This window comes from Podarcis cretensis, assembly GCF_951804945.1.
Source record: "Podarcis cretensis genome assembly, chromosome: 12".
In the NCBI taxonomy this organism is placed as follows: domain Eukaryota; kingdom Metazoa; phylum Chordata; class Lepidosauria; order Squamata; family Lacertidae; genus Podarcis; species Podarcis cretensis.
Genome location: NC_137181.1, coordinates 21,551,544 through 21,570,127, shown reverse-complemented (window position 1 = coordinate 21,570,127; position 18,584 = coordinate 21,551,544). Strand labels below are relative to the sequence as shown.

Here is an 18,584-nt window from a genome sequence, read left to right as displayed (position 1 = left end):
TATTGTGTAATCGTTTATTCTGGGCTGTTAAGATCAGTGAATAACTTCACACCTTTATCATTTATTTATTGCATTTACTGGCAGCAGTATGTAGGCAGGTGTTAATTGCTGAATTACTCATATTGCCTACAGGTAGAAAACTGGCATTATACAGGTGGGATAACCTCTGTAATGACTGCTAGATAATTCAGATTATAGTTTCATTTTGAACATGATAATATTTTGAATTAAAGATAGGACACAATACCAAAAATAAAATGACAGTTGACTAGATAGGTAATAGGCTGATAGATGGCATTGGTGAGGACCTAAACAATGTTCATAGGTAAGGTGGATGGGAGAAACAGACCTTGACAATGACATTGGAGATAATTTAGTACATTGGCAGCTTAAGCAGCAGGGCAGGCAGTATACAAATTACCTAAAGTATGTGGAACACAATGGGATAGGAGCATCTTTGGGCTGCTCTACAGGCACAGCTTGAAAAGTCAGAAAACAGTTTTGAATTGAGTCTGTAAAGTGGCTGAATTGGAGGCACCAAAATAATCACTATGCACTTAACCTCCCAGGTATATTCAACAACAAAGCAGCTCTTCCTCCCAATGTTTTGACATTTTGTTCAGTGTCACTGTGTTATACCACCATTAAATACATAATACTTAAAGACTTACATAAGGTGCTGTAAGTACACTAAAAATATAGTTCAGAAGCTGTTTGGAATGAATGGTTTCAATACAGCTTGTAAGAAATATATATAAATATATATGCAGAGTTAAAAGCAAATCAGGTTTTTAAAAAACTTAGGTGCATTAGAAAATAGAGAGTAAAACTTATGTTAAGGAAGCTTCTTAAATGTGCCGTTCTCTGGAAAATAATTCCATTTTCCCATACTACAAGCTGAATCCAGATACTGTTAGATGCTGAGCATTATTCCTAGCTTCAAAATAGGAAGTATCTGTTTCATCATTTGGCTGTGGTATGAAGGGCATGGTCTGATTATGCAGATTATCCCAGTCCACACCATGAAAGAGGGGGTGAAGTTTCAGCTCTGGAATAAATTTTTAACAAAGGTTAGATTTCTTTGCATGAACACCTTGCACTTTCCAGGTTCTTTGTCTGATTCTGGATGTCTGCAATGTATTTTTTCTTAAATTTGTCTGACTGTATTTAGAGTCATAAGACTGAAATTAAACGTCTGTCTTAGTAAGGGTTTGCCAATGTACTCCTGCCCTTATAGATTTGAAATGCTTTTGCAAAGCATTCATCAAAGTTTTCTTTCTACAGTAGGTAGCCCTAAGCCAGCACTTTGTTCCCAGAACTTGCATGCTCTACACAATGAAGCAGTCTCTAGACAGCAACTCCGTGATGTGTGGATTTGATAAACCAGATTCACACTAACAGGAAAAAACAGAAGCAATAAGGCAGTGTGGTGTAGTGGGTAGAATGTGAGGCTGGCTTAGGGAATCTGGGATTCAAACCACTGCTCAGCCATGAGGCTGACTAAACAAGCCATGGCTGTATCTCAGCCTATCCTACTATTTGGAATTGCTTCAAGGGTAGAAGAGAGGCGAGAACCACATACACTGCTATGGGCTCCATGGAAGAATTGTAACCTGGCAGCTACAGTGTTGGGCTGACCATCTTCATACATAATGACTAGAAATGGCTATAGCAAATAGTCTTCCCTCCAATAACATATGTACTCAAATTGCAGGTTTCTAAATTGCTAAAGAAAAATCATAATGGTAACATTAAAGAGATAACCAACATATACTAACCCTTGAGTCCAGCTCGCTTACTGCTCTCAATGGTTAAAAGAACTTCTATTGCATTCTGAGCACCATCTGACAATTTCTCTTCATCTTCAGGCCACGGAATATCTAGAAACACACACAAAACATCTCTGTACTTATGCTGGACCAACAACTTTTGAAATTAATTTTGGTCGAAAGTAAGGTAATTTACCCCTTTTCAGAATATTCTGGAATACTTGTTGTGGTGTTTCGTCATTGAATGGTGGAATTCCAGTTAAAAACTCATACAAGCAAACTCCAAGTGCCCACCAGTCTACTGCAGGACCTGAAGTGAAGAAAGTCGACATAAATTGACCACCATGAGAGGTATTATGCAAAGGTGTATTGCCTGGGAAGATACCGAGCGCCCAAACACCTGTTATTCATGAAAGCAGCATACAAGGCAGAAATTGCTTTCTAATCACCTTCCCTTTTCCCTTCTGCTATTCCCAATATGTTAATATTTCCTTAAAGGCAGAGCAAAGCAAGTCACCTCCCATTCTAAACCACCCTGGGACTTTCAAAGACCAGTTGTGTAAGCAAAGAAAATCTCAAAAGTCTGCATTTCGTAGGTTTTAAAAAGGAACCAAGCACATCATTTAGAGCAGTGGTAGCCAAACTTGTCTCTCCAGCTGTTTTTTAACTACAGCTCCCATCATCCCTAGCTAACAGGTCCAGTGGTCAGGGATGATGGGAATTGTAGTTCCAAAACAGCTGGAGGGACAAGTTTGGCCACCACTGATTTAGGGCCTCATATTCAAAACAAATTCTGAGTTGCCTAATGATTGCAGAGAACAAGTCATTATTTTAAAAATACTGTACTTTACTGTGTATAAGACTATAGGTTTTTTATTTTAAAATTATGTTTAAAATAGGGGGCTTCTTATACATAGATAGTGCATGGAGGGGACAGACGTGGGATTGGTTTATGCAACGAGCCAGAAATTGTCAGCAGCATGTCATTGGTGGCTGTGGCAAGGGGTGGTGTTGATTGGCTGTTGCTGCGGCAATTGGGCGGGCGATTGGCTGTTTCTGCCAGCGAGGAGACATATGTTAGGAGGGGCAGTCCTCTCCCCAAAAAGCTCACAACTCTGGGCAATTTCTCCCCATTTTCTTAATTTTTAGTCCCTCCAAATTGGGGGCGTCTTATACAGGAGCATGTTATACACAGAAAAGTACGGTAAATCTTTATGTGAATATCTAGTGTAGAAATAGGCACCAGAGAAGCTTGGACTCAACAGGAAGATCTCTCTGCAGTGCGAATAGGACAGCATATGGCTAACTTCCACTTACTTGCTCTTTGACAGCTTTAAGGTTTACAAAATTACGCCTAGCATGGAGAAGGTGGACAGTAAAAAGCCCCACCCCCTTTTCATAACACTCAAACTTGTGAACATCCAATGAAGGAGAAGGTTGGAAGAATTAGGACAGGTAAAAAAATACTTCTTCACTCAGCTCCCCCAGGAGGGCAGTGATGGCCCCAAGCTTGGGTGGCTTTAAAAGAGGATTAGAGAAGTTCATGGAAGAGATGGATATCTGTGGCTACTAGACATGATGGCTTTGCTCTATTCTTCACAGCTGGAGGCAGCAATACATCCAACCACCAGTTGCTGGAAACTACCGAGGGGAGAGGGTTCTTGTGCTCATGTTCTGCTTCCTGGTTTCCCACAGGCATCTTGTTGGCCCCTGTGAGAACAGGATGTTGGACTAGATGGGCCACTGGCCTGATCTTAACAGGCTATTGGTATGCTCTTAATGAAACTGAATACTGATCAAGTGCAGTCAAAGACCAAGCAGGCAAAGCTGTTGAGACACCACAAGCCATTAAAAAGCAACATGCACTTTGCAGCTGCTGCACAGCTAAAGCTCCAGACAGCCCATCATGTCAGGAAGGAAGGATGCACTTGCTGTGAAAACTTGCTTGCACTGCGGATGCTGGTACATTTTACTGCTGTTTCACCCACCCCCACTGTCCAGTGGGTTCTCAGTACACAGCGGTGAAACCACCCAAGAGTATGTGCTTGTGTGCACGAATACAACAGGTGAACTGAATGACCCCAGTCATCAGACCTCAGCAACTTCGGTAATTGCAGAAGTTTCTGTTAGCTGGTAACAAATTGTTTGGTTCATACATTCTGTCTGTATTTGAATACTCAACGGCAGATAGTCAGGAGCATACACATGAGAAACCAGCCCATTCATTTAATCAATATGGTAGTTTTCATATGAAATAAAAACTAGGTGTATCAAGTTACCTAAAGCCTCTTTCTACAATTCAGTTTACCTCTTGATTTCTAATAAATATATATCCAGCAATCAGTGAAGCAAGTAGCATTTAACAATGTGAAAGGATTTTTTTGTGGGGGGGGGAGTAGGAATATGCATAAAGCTGTCAAAGTCTAATAAGATCACATCCTATAGAAGTGTTGAGAAAACTGTATTTCATATTTGATAAAATGGCCACATTTTTCAAGTCAAGCTTCCTGATTTTCACTACAAGACAAACTTATATGGTTAAAAGTCAAATGGCACACAATTCCCACACTTCTCCATTTATAAATGACACTGTATCCATAACTCCCAGCATTATTACTTTTCTTCCTGTCAATTCTGTCCTTAGACTCTGCTTCAATATATCCTCAAGCTGTCCTTCTCCCCTGATGGATCTGTTCAGATTACACCAACTCTTTACCCCAGTCTTAAGTGCCAGTGTAGATGGATCCCTCTTGGTATCCATGACTAGACAAGGAGCTGCAGACAGCACAGGACCAAGTTTGCCCACCTCAGCTCTAGTTTAGTATGTGTTTTGCTGAAACCAGATTGTCCTATTATAGAGAAACTATGTTCAAAAGAAGAATTGTAACTTGGGTATGTTGGTTTCCTCCTGTGAGAAAACAACATTAATTCCACAGATTTTTCCAGATGATTAGTTATGTGCTATTGCTACTGCATATTAACCTTTGCAGGACAGACCTACTAACTGCAATTAAGAGTGGTAAAAGGAATTAGTATGTTTCCACCCTCCACACGAGATTTGTTCTTTAAAATATCACCACCATCATCATCTCTATGCAGCAGGCTTCAGAAAACAAAAGAATGGAGCCCTCTACTAGGATTACAACACGGCATTTGTAAGCAAGAAAGGAAGGACAAGGAAATGTTTTGCTTATTGCCAGTATGGCCTGGAAAGAACAATGAAATGGGTCTTATGCCATATTAAATGTACTGGACATTAAGATGCCACGGTGTTTTTATTACTTCTTGTTGCTGCTGCTGTATAGTTATTTTTTTCTACCCCGCCCCTTTCCTTGACGGAACAGGGAAAAGATGCAGCAGCAGAAGCTGATACAGCTATATGCCAAGTCATGCGGATCTCTCACTCTTCTTTCATCTTAAACAGTGTGATCAAATTATGCTTTGACTGTTCTGTTAAGTGCTATAATCAAACTTACCAGTGACCTGAACTCCTGTGTGTAAAAAAAAAAACACAGAACACCAGGAAAACATTTTGATAAATATATATAAAAAACTTCATTACATTGCACTCAGTTTTTACATTTTTCTAATGAGTATCTTTTTTTACAAATTCACCAACACATGGTATTTTTCTAAAGACAAGTATCCTAGCTTTGCTTCCTTAAAATGGTTAACTTAATATATAAACGCACAATGAATATTTTGCTACATTGTCTATTTATCACATACTAGCAGAGATTAGAGGATGGTTTATAAATTTTGCAGGATCAAATGGCAATACTTGCAAACTATACTGCTCCAGGGTGCAACTCAAGGGTTGTATGTATGAATGCATCTGCTTAAGCTAACAGTGCACATACAAAAAACAGTGTGTTAAGGATAACCATATTTTATTATGCAATTGTTTCTCTAGCATTGGGTCATACCATTTTTCTCCCTGTCATTCTGAACTGGTGCAAACCCAGAAAAACCTAGCCAGGAGAACAAACCAAACTATTAAACAATGGTTTGATCCTGTTTTGTTCCACCCCAATGTGGGAATAAATCATAGTTCAAATTCATCTGCAATGGGATTTAGACCATAACTGTGATTTAATGAAACGCTGAAAGCAAAAACTTTCACTTTCCTCCCCTCCTGTGCAAAGAAAATTGAATTTAGGAAACTTTTTGGATAATAGTGCAATGAAAGACTAAGGAAAAGAAAAACCCCTTAACCCTTAGGAACGTCTAAGATTAAACCCAGATTCCAGTAATGTCTAACATCAAAGTGCTCTCAACTGCAGTGAGCCAGATCTCACTACAAAAATGAGGAAATGTGTGTAACAGATACATGAAATTATACTGCAGTTTGCTTACCATGAGCCTTTGCTAAGAGGAGCTCGGGTGCCAAGTAGTCAGGGGTTCCTAAAATGCGTTCTCTCTCTACTGGAGTAGCTCCTCTTCGGACACTCTTGGGGGTCCTGTATGGTGTACCACTGTTTCCTTGAGGGGTCTGATGTCCAAGAATAGATATATCAAACACAGGTATCAAACAAGCTATAAGTTTATACTTTCACACTGGCTGTAGGCTCAATTACTTGAACTGTGGAGCCGAAAAAGCATCCAGCAATGATGGCCCCTCTGAATCTAAGCCTCTCAATACTCATGTGAATCCAAAGTGTTCATTACTACCTCATCCTAATGAGGACTTCTCAAGCAAAAAGGTTTTCCAATTGCCTCCTTTTGTGCCAAGTCTTTCTCACATTCCATTAAGAAATGCCTTCACTGAATATGACCATTTTAAATGGTTTTTAATAATAAATGACATTTGTCTTATCAAGGCCTCTTGCTACACATGAACAGTGAGTGTGAAAGGAACGAGAGGTTCTGAATCTTTATTTCTAGAATCCATTATGAAGCTAGACCAACCACTCAAGGCCAATGAAGCTATGGATGTGTCAAATCTATAGAAGAGATGCACTCATGAAGACTGAAAGATGTGCCTGGGAACTGCTTCTCTCCCATAAGATCTACTCTTGGGAACTTCTTACCCTTCTTCAAAGAGTCTACCAGCAACTCTTATTGATTAGTCTTAACCCAATGACTTCCAGGGATGTATTTTTCAACAATGCCCTCTATGATCAGTTTTATATGCAGCTTTTAGCAGTAATTATAGTTAATCCATAAAAACATAGGAGGCACTATTTATGTATCCAGAAAGTAAAACGTGTTCATTTTTAAGGCATGAACATCACTAAGACTAAACTGCACCATTTGACCAAGATGCTCTTCCTAAAACAGCACTGAAGAAAATGCACAACAGCCACAGAGAGAATCTGTCAACAAAACAGATTTACATTCATACATAATTGTATGTGGATGCCGCCTTTCCATAGTTCAAACTATGCTCAAGGTGGCTTACAACATTTAAGAAATAAGTAACTGCAACATGACAAAAGTGGTCATAAACAATAAATAAAACATCAAAAACACACAACCAAACTGAATAATTTCCACATAAACCATAAGATCTAAAATCAAGATACAGAAACCTCCAACAACAAAAATCCCCAAACAACACGCCAGCCCAAGAGTCTGTTCAGCAGCCTCAGCTTTTGGAGTTGGAGTTAAGTCAGGGCCCTGCCCTCCCAGACCAGGTGGAAAAGGCCTACAAGGCAGTGACCAGGTCTTCCAGGACTCACAGCAGTATAAGCATGTGAAAGGGATCGTGCATAAATGGACTAACTCCACCCTCTAGATACTAATATGCATGACTGACATGTACCACTACCACAGCCAATGCACAACTGACATCAGTCCAAAAGGAGCTCTGCATAGATGCACGTGCATTGGGCTCCCCATACTGAAACATAAATTCTGATTGACCACAGTTCATGTTCCCGTGGAAAGATCACTATACGTGTACATCATAAAGGGCTGAGGGTTTGGCCATTGTGTGCATTAGCATACAGTGGTACCTCAGGTTAAGAACTTAATTCGTTCTGGAGGTCCATTCTTAACCTGAAACTGTTCTTAACCTGAGGTACCACTTTAGCTAATGGGGCCTCCCACCGCCGCAGTGCAATTTCTGTTCTCATCCTGAAGCAAAGTTCTTAACCCGAGGCACTATTTCTGGGTTAGTGGAGTCTGTAACCTGAAGCGTATGTAACCCAAGGTACCACTGTATGAAGCTGAGTAAGCCCATTTAAGATCGGAAAACCTCATCATGTGTTCATACATATGAAGAGGACTTTGCTTAGTTGTACCCACTGATTTGTCATTTGTGTAAATGGGGTCTACATTCAACTAAACTGTCACCAAATGAAAAGAAGAAATGTACACCCGTCTTCTTCAAGTTAACTGCCTCCTTCAGAACCTCCCTCAAGGCCTACAACCATTTCACACACAATGACTTCCCTGCGCAGGAAATTATACTGTAATACACAAAAACTATTTCAACACATAAGTGGTGCCCAGTGACTGGCAGTGAATTCCCCATGGTGTGGTCACACACACTTTCACCAAAGTACATACAAGGTACTCACAACTTCTAAATCTGTGTAGGAATGAGTTAGGTGTGGAACGGCTAGAGCCTGTTCCTTCTGCCAAGAAATATCACCAGTGATGTATCCATTTTTCTCAATATTTTCATATTGCAAAGTATTGGGGGGGGGAGTTAATTTCTTCTAAATCACTTTGGTTATTTGCCTTACAACCAAGTATTATGTTCAAGTACACCATTATGTCTACTTAAATCAACACGTTTAAGGCAATATTAATGTAACTGAAAAGGCAGCTCTAACTCTGTCCCTTCAATAAGGGCATTTGACTTGTATCAAGTGGCCCTTTGATACTGCACAATGTTCAGTAAGCCTGTTTAGTACCTACCTGAAATACGTTGTAAGGTGCTCCCTTTTGTGCAGGTGTAACAGTCATGGGATAAGAGCCACTGCAAGCAGAGATATCCATTCCTTCTACAGTCATCCAGCTAATTCTTGAAGGCTCAGATGTATTAGACACACTGATCTGACTGTTGTAACTCCGAAAAGCAACCACATTTTTCTTTAAGAGTTTCAGTGCCTTCATCTCCACAGATGAAGAGCAGTTATCGTCAGTGTGCATTTCAGTGACACCTTTCAGGTTTTTGTCCTGCTCATGATACAATGGTTTGCTCTCCTGGACAGCATGTACTTCTTCACTTCTCGGCAAGGCATCTGAGCAATAAGTTGATGTTGTTGACATGTTCTCTGTTTTTAGCTCCTCAAAGGTGAGATCTTTAATGCTTCCATCAAAATCGGAAAGGCGCTTTTCCAAGTGACTCTCTGCAGTAGATACTTCTCGAAGGGACAGATCCGAGTCTACACTCATGCTTGCTAAAGGCTTTTCATCATCAATGGATAAGAAACTGGAATTCATGTGTTCCTTTTTCTCATTTTTTTCACAATCTGCATCTAGATCATGCATGAGATTCTTTGCTATTAGAGGATTGGCTGGTTTGCAACCCCTGTTTTGTTCAGTGCAACAGCAATCTTTTGCTTGAGCTTCATTTGTACAGGTCTCTCGCAGGTGTCCATCAAGTTTTAAAGAACAGATTTCAGTTGTTAAACCTGTGCTTTGTTTCTCTGGAATTTTACAGCCCCGTTTGTATTCTGAATTGCTTTTTTTGGCAAGGATCCGTTCTTGTGAAGGGCTGGTGTCAATTGATTCAAAAGATCTTTTGACACCTCGCATCTCCAACATTGTCTCCTTATCTCCCAAAAGGGACAAGTGGTAACTAGATTTTGCAACCTTTTTAGTCAGAGCAGGTTGTTCTGTACAGCCCTTTCCTTCCCATTCTTTATATTCTGAAAGACATTTTCGACCGAGGTCTTTAATAGCGCTAGTCCTTATAGAAATATCACAAGAGTCAAAATGTCCAATCCGTCCTTTGCGCCTGTTCCCAGAGTCATTGCTACTAATAGGGGAGATGACAGACTCCAGTGTTTTCTGCTTTAAGCCTTTAGCATCATTGACAAGCAGAAAATTTGTATCCTTGGCCTTCTCTGGTACATTCTCTTTACCTGGGGCAGATGAGAGTATATCTTCTGCTTCCTGAAAATCAAGTACTTCCAAATGTATGAAAATGCTTAAACGAATTAATAAATTATACAAACTTATTACACAGTTCCCTATTCCTCCTTTTAGTCAAGAGACCCTGTCCCAGGGCAGCTTAACAACATACTGTACATTAAATTTGCAGTAGATTAAAACAAAAACCATACACAATTAAAAGGAATACAACAGCAACACAAAACTGTTTCCCTCCAATTCAAGTGCTTGCAGAAAGGGTTTGGTCTTGGCTGCTTGCCAAAAGGTGAGCAGGTTTCTCTAGGATGAAAATCTAGACACCAAGACTGAGAAGGCTTTGCTTTGTGATACATCCATCATACTTCAGATAGCTTCTGGGGTGGAAGGGGACAAGAGAAAGAATAGAACTGGGCCTTCAGTACAGACCTGAGTGCCCAAGAAGGTTTGTATAGAAAGGGGCAGTCCTTAATCATGGTGGTTTCTAGTTTGCATTTTCCCTGCCAAAATCACATCCACCATACTGAAAACTTAACAGGTGGAATAAAACACTTTACGAACAATGCACTCTGCTGCACATACATTACACTTGAAAAAAGAGCTGTGTAATCGTACAGCAAAGAAGTCCTAGGTGCCTGTTCTGGCGATACTCCTTTTCTCCTTACCCCAAATCTCCTATGCATCGTAAAATCAAGGGCAGATCTAAGGTTTCTTCATTCTTACAGGAGCACCATAATCTTTCTATTTAGACCCTATGTGAAAGCAGAACTTGATTTGTTGCCCCAAGAGACCTTGTGTTCAAACCCACAAGGTTTCTCCTAGTTTGGGGCTTGTGTTTCTTTACACAGCAGCATGTTTGAAAGAAGGGGGACAGGAGGAGGTTATGTGAGCCCTAGGATTACTATATGCCTACCTTGGAATCTGCTTGTACCTGTACTGAAAAGCCCAAGAAGATAGAAGGCTTAAGGACTGCCCTTCTGGGAGGTTAACTTTTTTAGGCTTTGGAATGTGGTACAATGCCCTCCTCACAGGGTAGATTCTGAATTATTTATTTAGAGGAAAGTTAGAGGAAGAAAAAAAGAAACCATCAGAAAGAAAAGAAGTCGTCCTGACCTGCACGTCTTTTTCCCACCTGGGGCTGCTGCAGCACTCTGACTCCATGCTGGATAATTGGGTGCGGGAATGGCTACTGGCGCTGGAAGTCCCAAACCTTTTCCTGCACTGATGCAGAGTTGGGGTCAGACTCCTCACAGGCATTCCTGGTGTTATAGCCGAAGAATCTAAACCTTCAGAAATAGCAATTCATGTTTTTATGAAGACACAAAAAGCATTGTAGCCAGTTTCATGGCAAATCAGCTCAACAGTGAGGGAAGACTAGAAAAAGTATGTAACTATCAGCTTGCCCTGCCTTACAGCCCCCCGCCCCCGCTCACAATTCCAGAAGAATTCTTGATAATTATTCTTACTGCGACATTCAATATGAATAATACAGTAGAAGTACATTATGCAAGTGGCAATGAAGCAAGGTCTTCTTTCAATTATTATAAAATACACCCAAGCTATAAAAAGCAGTAATATAAATGTAGTCAAAAGACAAAAAGGGGGAAATGGGATTCGTGTGCAATATGGAGTTCTGCCCGGTGAATGTGGTTACTACACTTGGTCGCAACATTACACTGGCACTAAGATTAGCCACTTATCTGGAGAAAAGAAACCACCTCAATAAAAGAAAACAAGACAGTCAATGCAGCTAGAATGCCCACCCTTCTATCCTGGAGAATAAAACTGCATTCACATCACAGCAATTTGGTTTCTCTGTTGAAGGCTGAGGCTAAAACAGGCCCCAAATCTCAAAAGTTTAAAGACTATTTCAATAAAACAGTGTGAACCCTAGTTCTGTATATCTGAATTTATTTGGGTTCAGCCACCAGAAACCTTTCTGGGCAGCTTACAATACAGAAATACAGTATACAGGCAGTGACCATTTTAGGCATGTCCAATATGTGCATGACCACATGCGTGCACACCACACTAAACCCGGAAGTGTCACAAAAGGGGGTGTGGCGATCACACACAGGGCCCCCGGACATTTGACCGTCTATTGACCCTGTGCCGCCACTGCGATTGCTTTTTCCGCTGCCACCACCCTCTATCTCACAGGGACACATGGAGTCCAGTCAGTTGTTAACATAAACAAATAATCAAGTTTATTTTTAAATGCAGGAACAAGCTTATGGTTTCAGTTAATTTTTCTCTTGTCAGTTTCTTATTCTTAGTTCCTAACAACTCCAAACTGATTATTCCAACTGTCTATCTGACTCCACCTACCAATTCCTCTCACTCTCTCACAATACAACTCTACCAACCCACACCTAAACCTCCCTCTTCCTTCTTCAACTCTTAAACCTCAACTCTCAACTCCCAAACCTCAACTGACAATCAAAACCCCCCACTCTAACTTTTATTCCCCCCTTGCATTCTCGCTGGCCAATCACATCACACCTATTTTAACCCTTTCCTTATGACCCATCCTAGGAGGCAAACGCCACAGGGGGCAGAACGGGGCAGGGTAGAGGCAGAATGGGGTGTTTGCAGGCTTTCTCAATGGTGTTTCAAATACAGGTATACACAATTTCACTTAAATGCACATAACCCCTACATAAATTGGGAGTTGCCTGTACTAATAATAAGCACCTACAAAGCACCACCACACACAAATCTCAAAGCTGCACAAAAAGCAGCATAAATGATAATGAATAAATTAAAAGTTAAAAGAACCTGGAGCTGGGAGGAGACTACAATATGTTCCATGGCCTATGTTCCAAAAATGGGTCACCATCACCAAGAAGGCCCTTCCCCTAACCACCACCTGCCACATCTCTGATGGCAAGGGCATTCACAAGAAAGTATTTAGACACATGAAGATAGGAAACTCTTTTATACTTACATGCTTTCAGTAGCTTGTTTGACACAGAACTGTAGTCTTTGTGGTTCACGGATAGCGGGGAAACAAATCGTTGAGAAAGCTGAGATGCATTTCCACAAAGAGGGCTTGGACTAGGTGCATGCACTGTCCCTGCCACTGGGGTATACTGTCAAAATGAGACGCTTGTTCAACAGATACACAAACAACCAGGTACAAGACAGTCCATAACATTTTATTATTTGATATCCTATACACACTTGATGTAACTGGATCTTTGCACCAAAAGGTTCTTGTAACATGCTTTATGCCAGGAACAAGGAAGTTGTAGCCTCCAGATGTTGCTGGACAAGAACTCTCATCATCCCTGGCTATTGGCCATGTTAGCTGAGCTTGATGGGAGTTGGGGTCCACAACATATGGAGGACCATAGACTCCCCATCCCTGCTTTACAGGGAGAAGGAAATGTCAGCTGAAATTCAGGGACTGTCTAATACTTTTAAAGATTGAGAACTTTCTCAGGAAATTTACTAGAACCAGGAAAAGAGTTGTGCTCACAGGCTGAGAAACATGCTTTTCATGCAGGAAGTCCCAGGATCAATTCCTACCATTCTGTCTGAAACTGCCAGTCAGTGCAGACAATACTGAGCTTTATGGACCAAAAGTATAAGCCAGCTGCCTATGTTCTAATCATCTGGGAAACAGGAAATTATTTTGTCTACTTACAAAACCCAAGGAACTGATGAGAGACAACACTTGTCCAGGAGTGCGTGAATAGTCTTGCATAGGTTTAGACATGGATGGTGTAGTGAGAATATCCATCATATTTAGTTCTGAAGAAAGAGTAAGAGTATTAGGACCTACTTTATAATTTGGTTTTAAAAAGTATTTTTAGACTGCAGTGAAGCGCATTTAGCTCTAACTTTAGACTTGGCTATAGGCCCCATATGAACAGTAGAAATGGTGATAGGAGCACCAGGTTGGGAAAATGATTTAACATCATGAGCTGGTTTGTACATAACACTAATAATAATAATAATAATAATAATAATAATAATAATAATTTTTTATTTATACCCCGCCCTCCCCAGCCAAGGCCGGGCTCAGAGCGGCTTACAAACAATAATAAAAATAAGAAGAATGATTACAACTTAAAAACAAAAATAAAATACAACATTAAAATAATGGAACAATTAAAATATTAAAATGTAGCCTCATCGCAGGAGGAGAAGGAAAAGAAAAAAGAGAGAGAGAGAGGGAGGGAATCAAATTGGCTCCAAGCCAAAGGCCAGGCGGAACAACTCTGTCTTACAGGCCCTGCGGAAAGAAATCAGATCCTGCAGGGCCCTGGTCTCATGAGGCAGAGCATTCCACCAGGCCAGAGCCAGAGTTGAAAAGGCCCTGGCTCTGGTTGAAGCCAATCTAACTTCCTTAGGGCCCGGGACCACTAGGGTGTTGCTATTTATGGACCTTGAGGCTCTCCGTGAGGCATACCGGGAGAGGCGGTCCCGTAGGTACGAGGGTCCTAGGCCGTGAAGGGCTTTAAAGGTCAAAAGCAGCACCTTAAATCCGACCCTGTACTCCACCGGGAGCCAGTGCAGCTTGAAAAGCACTGGGTGAATATGCTCCCATGGCAGAGACCCTGTGAAGAGCCTCGCTGCAGCATTCTGTACCCGCTGGAGTTTCTGGGACAGCTTCAAGGGCAGCCCCGCAAAGAGCGAATTACAGTAGTCAAGCCTGGAGATGACCGTCGCATGGATCACTGTGGCCAAACAATGGTTTAGTGTGAATATGTGGTTCCTGGAGAGAAAATGCTGCAGCTACAACACTCTTCCCTCAGTCATCTTGCTACTGAGCTGCTGCGAGCCAAGGCATCATTTAGCTCATGGTTTGTCTCGCTCCAGATAAACCATAAGCTGCAACAGAGGCTTAGGTTTACAGCAGAGGTGGGAAAATTCTGGCCACCAGGGGGGCTGATTTGGGCTTTGAGGTCAATTTCCCATCCACCCCCTGATGCAGGAAGGACAGGGCTTAATCCTGCACTGGCTGCTGGAGGAGACAAACCACAAGCCCAGATTCAGATAGCACACTGAGCCAAACCATGGCTTAAGCTTATGGGGTACATCAGCAAGAGGTCCTGGGGAGGAGCACAGTGGTCACACAATTTCCTCTCTAGGAACCCTCAGACTTGTGCATTTGTGCTAAGCCATGGTCTGACTTAGTGTTATATTTGAACCAGCGCTACATCCAAGTCTTTCCTCCATCCCCAACATCTCCCTTGGATGTCCCATCACTTGAGGGAATTAATTGTGCTGTACTGAATTGTTATAATCTGTGTAAGATGCACTGGGGATTATCTGATCAAATGGTATAAATCTGAGTACATTGTTTAGCTATTTATACTTGCACTTGCCAGTAGAGGTCACTGCAAGCCAAAATATTACTTTATTACATTCCATAAGCTTGAGCATAGTAAAACGAAAAGCAGCTGCTCACAATGTTGGTTTTTTGGCAATGTGGAGAGTTCCAAGCTTCTCCAAATGTTCAGTTAAATAAGAAAAAAATATAGGCATGCATCAATATATATCTGGGAGAATTCCAATCATCTCTTAGATACACACACATATACACATGTGTACGCATGAGATGGCCTGCGGTGTATACATGTCTCACCTCTATTCAGAGTAACTCTGGAGAGACCAAAGTCTGTCAGCTTAATGTGACCCTCATTAGATATCAGCATATTGTCTGGCTTCAGGTCTCTGCAGGTATAAAGAAAATGAAATGACATTGCAGCACAGATGCAGGTGGCTTATTGTAACATGGGGAAACTGTTTTCAGAGGTCACTCCCCACTTCCCACAAAAAGCTATCAAAGGAACATTCATACATGCTAGGTCAGCAGGTCTATGCACCAAGTAGCTTTCATAAGAAATAAGTCTAATAAGTTTGCATGAAAAGGACACAAATCCCTGTGCTTCAAAAGAGGAGGGAATATTTGTCCTATGTTAGTAGGGTTATTTTTTGCCATTAAGTATGATATAAATGCAATAAATAACCAAAAAATAAAAATAGGATTTTTTCTTCCTTTGATGAGGTTTTGCATTTATGTTAATATCACTTACTGGAAAACAAAATACCATTAGGAGAACAAGCTAAGTGACAGATTTGATTCCTTGAGGAACTGTGTTGAACTGCAAAGGCAACAGCTAGACTGACATTAAAAGTAACATAAGAGGGGAATTCAATTCTGCCTTGTTTAAACACCCGCAGTCTCCCTGGTCTCAACTAAAAGTGAATGAAATGCAGCAAGAAAGGCATCAAAAACCAATTTTACCTGTGGATTATCCCATGCCTGTGAAGGTAATCAAGAGCCAGTGCTACTTCAGAAATATACTTCACTGCCATTTCTTCATCAAAATAGCCGTATATGTGAAGAAGAGATTTAACATCTCCACCAATGAGATACTCCATTACCTGCCAGTGAAAAATGTTACTATAAAAGACATTCATTGTTCTCTTAGATCAGAGATAACATCTATTATAATTCTATGCCTGGAGTGTGGGTGAAGTTCCTGATTTCCTTATATTACTGTTTTCTAGAATGCATGCCAGTTTCTAGAGAGGCCATGTCAGAAGTCATGATATAGGCAGAAAAGGAAATTAAACTATGGGGATTTTTAAAAGGGCCAAATCAATGGTGCCTTAATACAGAGATATACTTGGGGTCTCTACAGCTTGTTTCTTTTCCAAGTTGACTATCCTGAAAAAAGGTCAAAGTTGGTCAAGAAGAGAACAGAAAACAAAAACAAAAAAATTGAAATGTTTTTAAATGCTACCTTTCAAAGAAGACAGACTTCTCTAAAACTAGTTGGGGAGCATATTTTGGAAGCTACCTTAAGGCACTGTAAGTAGTTTACTCACCAAGTAGACATTGTTGGCAGACTGAAGTGAGTAGTATAAGTGCACAATGAAAGGACTTTTACTGAGAGCCAGGGCATCTCTCTCTGCCTGCACCTGATGGACCATATTCTTATTGATCAGGTCAGCTTTTTTTACTACCTGTAAAGCAATACATGAATAGGTTGATAAACAGAAGAGGGAGGAATTCATTGTTTGTTTGCTTTTTAAAATGTTTTCATCTATCCAATATGTCACACTTTCAACAGATACTTACGTTTCCAGCATATCAAACCAAGTAGTAAGAAATAACTGAAAATGCTATTACTGATAACTGGTAAAATAAAGGCATACAAACTAATACAGCAAATCTGAAACCTAGGGGCTAGTCTCAACTCACTTACCTGAGAATAAGCCCTACTGAATTCAACAGGCCTTCTGAGTGGACCTAGTTAAGAATGCATTCCGAAACGGTAACAGCCAATTGAAGCCCAATGAGTGTCTAGCTAAAGTGAAAGAAAGTGTATATTTGCTGTTATTAATAGCTTGTGGAAATAGTTGTGGGGAGAGGGGAAGGAGGCCTGGAGCATAACTGACAGCATGTGACACCTGTAGGCGGGGCCTCCTTGGCTAGGAGCCACCACAGAAAAGTCTCTGTCTCTGGTCTCCACCCTAGAGGAGGCGGGAAGGCACCAGTCGGATGGCAAACAGATGAAAAATATAGAAGAAGAAGAAGAAGAAGAAGAAGAAGAAGAAGAAGAAGAGCCAGATTTAGGTATAAGCTAAACAAGCTACAGCTTAGGGCTCCACTCTCTTGGGGGCCCAAAAAAATTTAAAGGAAAAAACCCGGATGTACATTTCCAAAATATAAGTTAAAAGACAAATAAAATAAAACCTACATACAGCAACAATGTTTTGTGTTGTGTAGGGTCCTATTTGTTATGTGCAAATGGCTTTAGATACCTATTAGGTCCATAAATTACCATACAGTGGTACCTCGGGTTAAGTACTTAATTAGTTCTGGAGGTCCGTTCTTAACCTGAAACTGTTCTTAACCTGAAGCACCACTTTAGCTGGAGCACGATTTCTGTTCTCATCCTGAACCCAAGGTACTATTTCTGGGTTAGTCTGTAACCTGAAGCGTATGTAACCCGAGATACCACTGTATAGCATATATTCAACACAAAAAACAGCGACAGTTTGTTGTTGACAAAGGACAGCTGGACATAGAAAGGGCCCCATTAGGGGCCTCATCAAACCTAAATCCGGCCCTCATAATAATAGTAATAACAATAATAACATAAGGAAGCCGGTGGGCACTGCAGCGCGGAGGCCACTCACCTTGACAGCGTACAGCTTCCCCGCTTTGCGGCCCAGGTAGACCTTCCCGAAGGCGCCTCGGCTGATGGGCTTGACGATGGCGAAGTCCTCGATGGAGGGCGGCTGGGCCGCCGCACCGCGCCTCGCCCGGGACGAGCCGGGCGCCGTCTCCTCACGCAGGCTGCTGTCCTGGAGAGGCGCCGCCGCCGCCGCCGCCGGCTCCACCGACCCCATCCTCGCCTCCCTCCTCCTCCTCCTCCTCCGCCCGCTCTCTTCCTCTCCCGTCCCCCCACCCGGCGCGGCCCCAGCCCCAGCTTCGCCCCGCGACAAATTCAAAGATAAGCTCCGCCCCCCCCCAGCGTGCGTACGTATGACGCCGGACGTCAACTGAAAAAAAAAGGGGTGGAAACGGTCCGCACGCCGGACACCCGGCCAAGTCGTAGAGGTAGACTCGAATTAAGAGGTTTTCGACAAACACTTCCGGCTGAGCATCGGCGTCTCTCGCCTTCCCGTTGGACTTCGAAAAGCGAAGGATATTGTCGCTTTTCAACACCACAGGGCGGGGCTGCTGGTCTGATATTGAAGAGACAGGGCGTGTTCGTTTCATCAGATGTCAGACAGATAAACAAC

General features: G+C 41.6%; 1 protein-coding gene across 2 annotated transcripts; it reads right to left on the bottom strand.

Moving 5' to 3' along the window:
- Nucleotides 1-18,210, bottom strand: MASTL (microtubule associated serine/threonine kinase like). Of its 2 annotated transcripts, XM_079948124.1 has the most exons (13): nt 17,976-18,210; nt 16,659-16,796; nt 16,072-16,211; nt 15,409-15,497; nt 13,462-13,568; nt 12,760-12,904; nt 10,926-11,098; nt 8,637-9,839; nt 6,126-6,261; nt 5,246-5,260; nt 1,966-2,079; nt 1,779-1,880; nt 1-1,048 (listed from the first exon to the last, which is right to left on the bottom strand). In XM_079948124.1, the coding sequence occupies exons 1-13, from the start codon at nt 18,186-18,188 to the stop codon at nt 891-893; spliced, it is 2,733 nt and encodes a 910-aa protein (XP_079804250.1). In that variant the 5' UTR covers nt 18,189-18,210; the 3' UTR covers nt 1-890. The 2 variants fall into 2 exon arrangements, with proteins under 2 accessions (XP_079804250.1, XP_079804251.1); XM_079948125.1 differs by lacking the exon at nt 5,246-5,260 and having other exon boundaries at nt 17,976-18,208.
- Nucleotides 18,211-18,584: the final 374 nt, after the last annotated feature.

Coding starts and splice junctions, on each gene's coding strand:
- MASTL (XM_079948124.1), bottom strand. CDS start 18,188: ATGGGGTCGGTGGAGCCGGCGGCGGCGGCGGCGGCGCCTCTCCAGGAC. Junction 13,569..15,408: donor CAGAGTTACTCTGAATAGAG/GTGAGACATGTA, acceptor CTCTTTCTTCAG/AACTAAATATGATGGATATT. Junction 9,840..10,925: donor GGTGGGAAAAAGACGTGCAG/GTCAGGACGACT, acceptor CTTGATTTTCAG/GAAGCAGAAGATATACTCTC.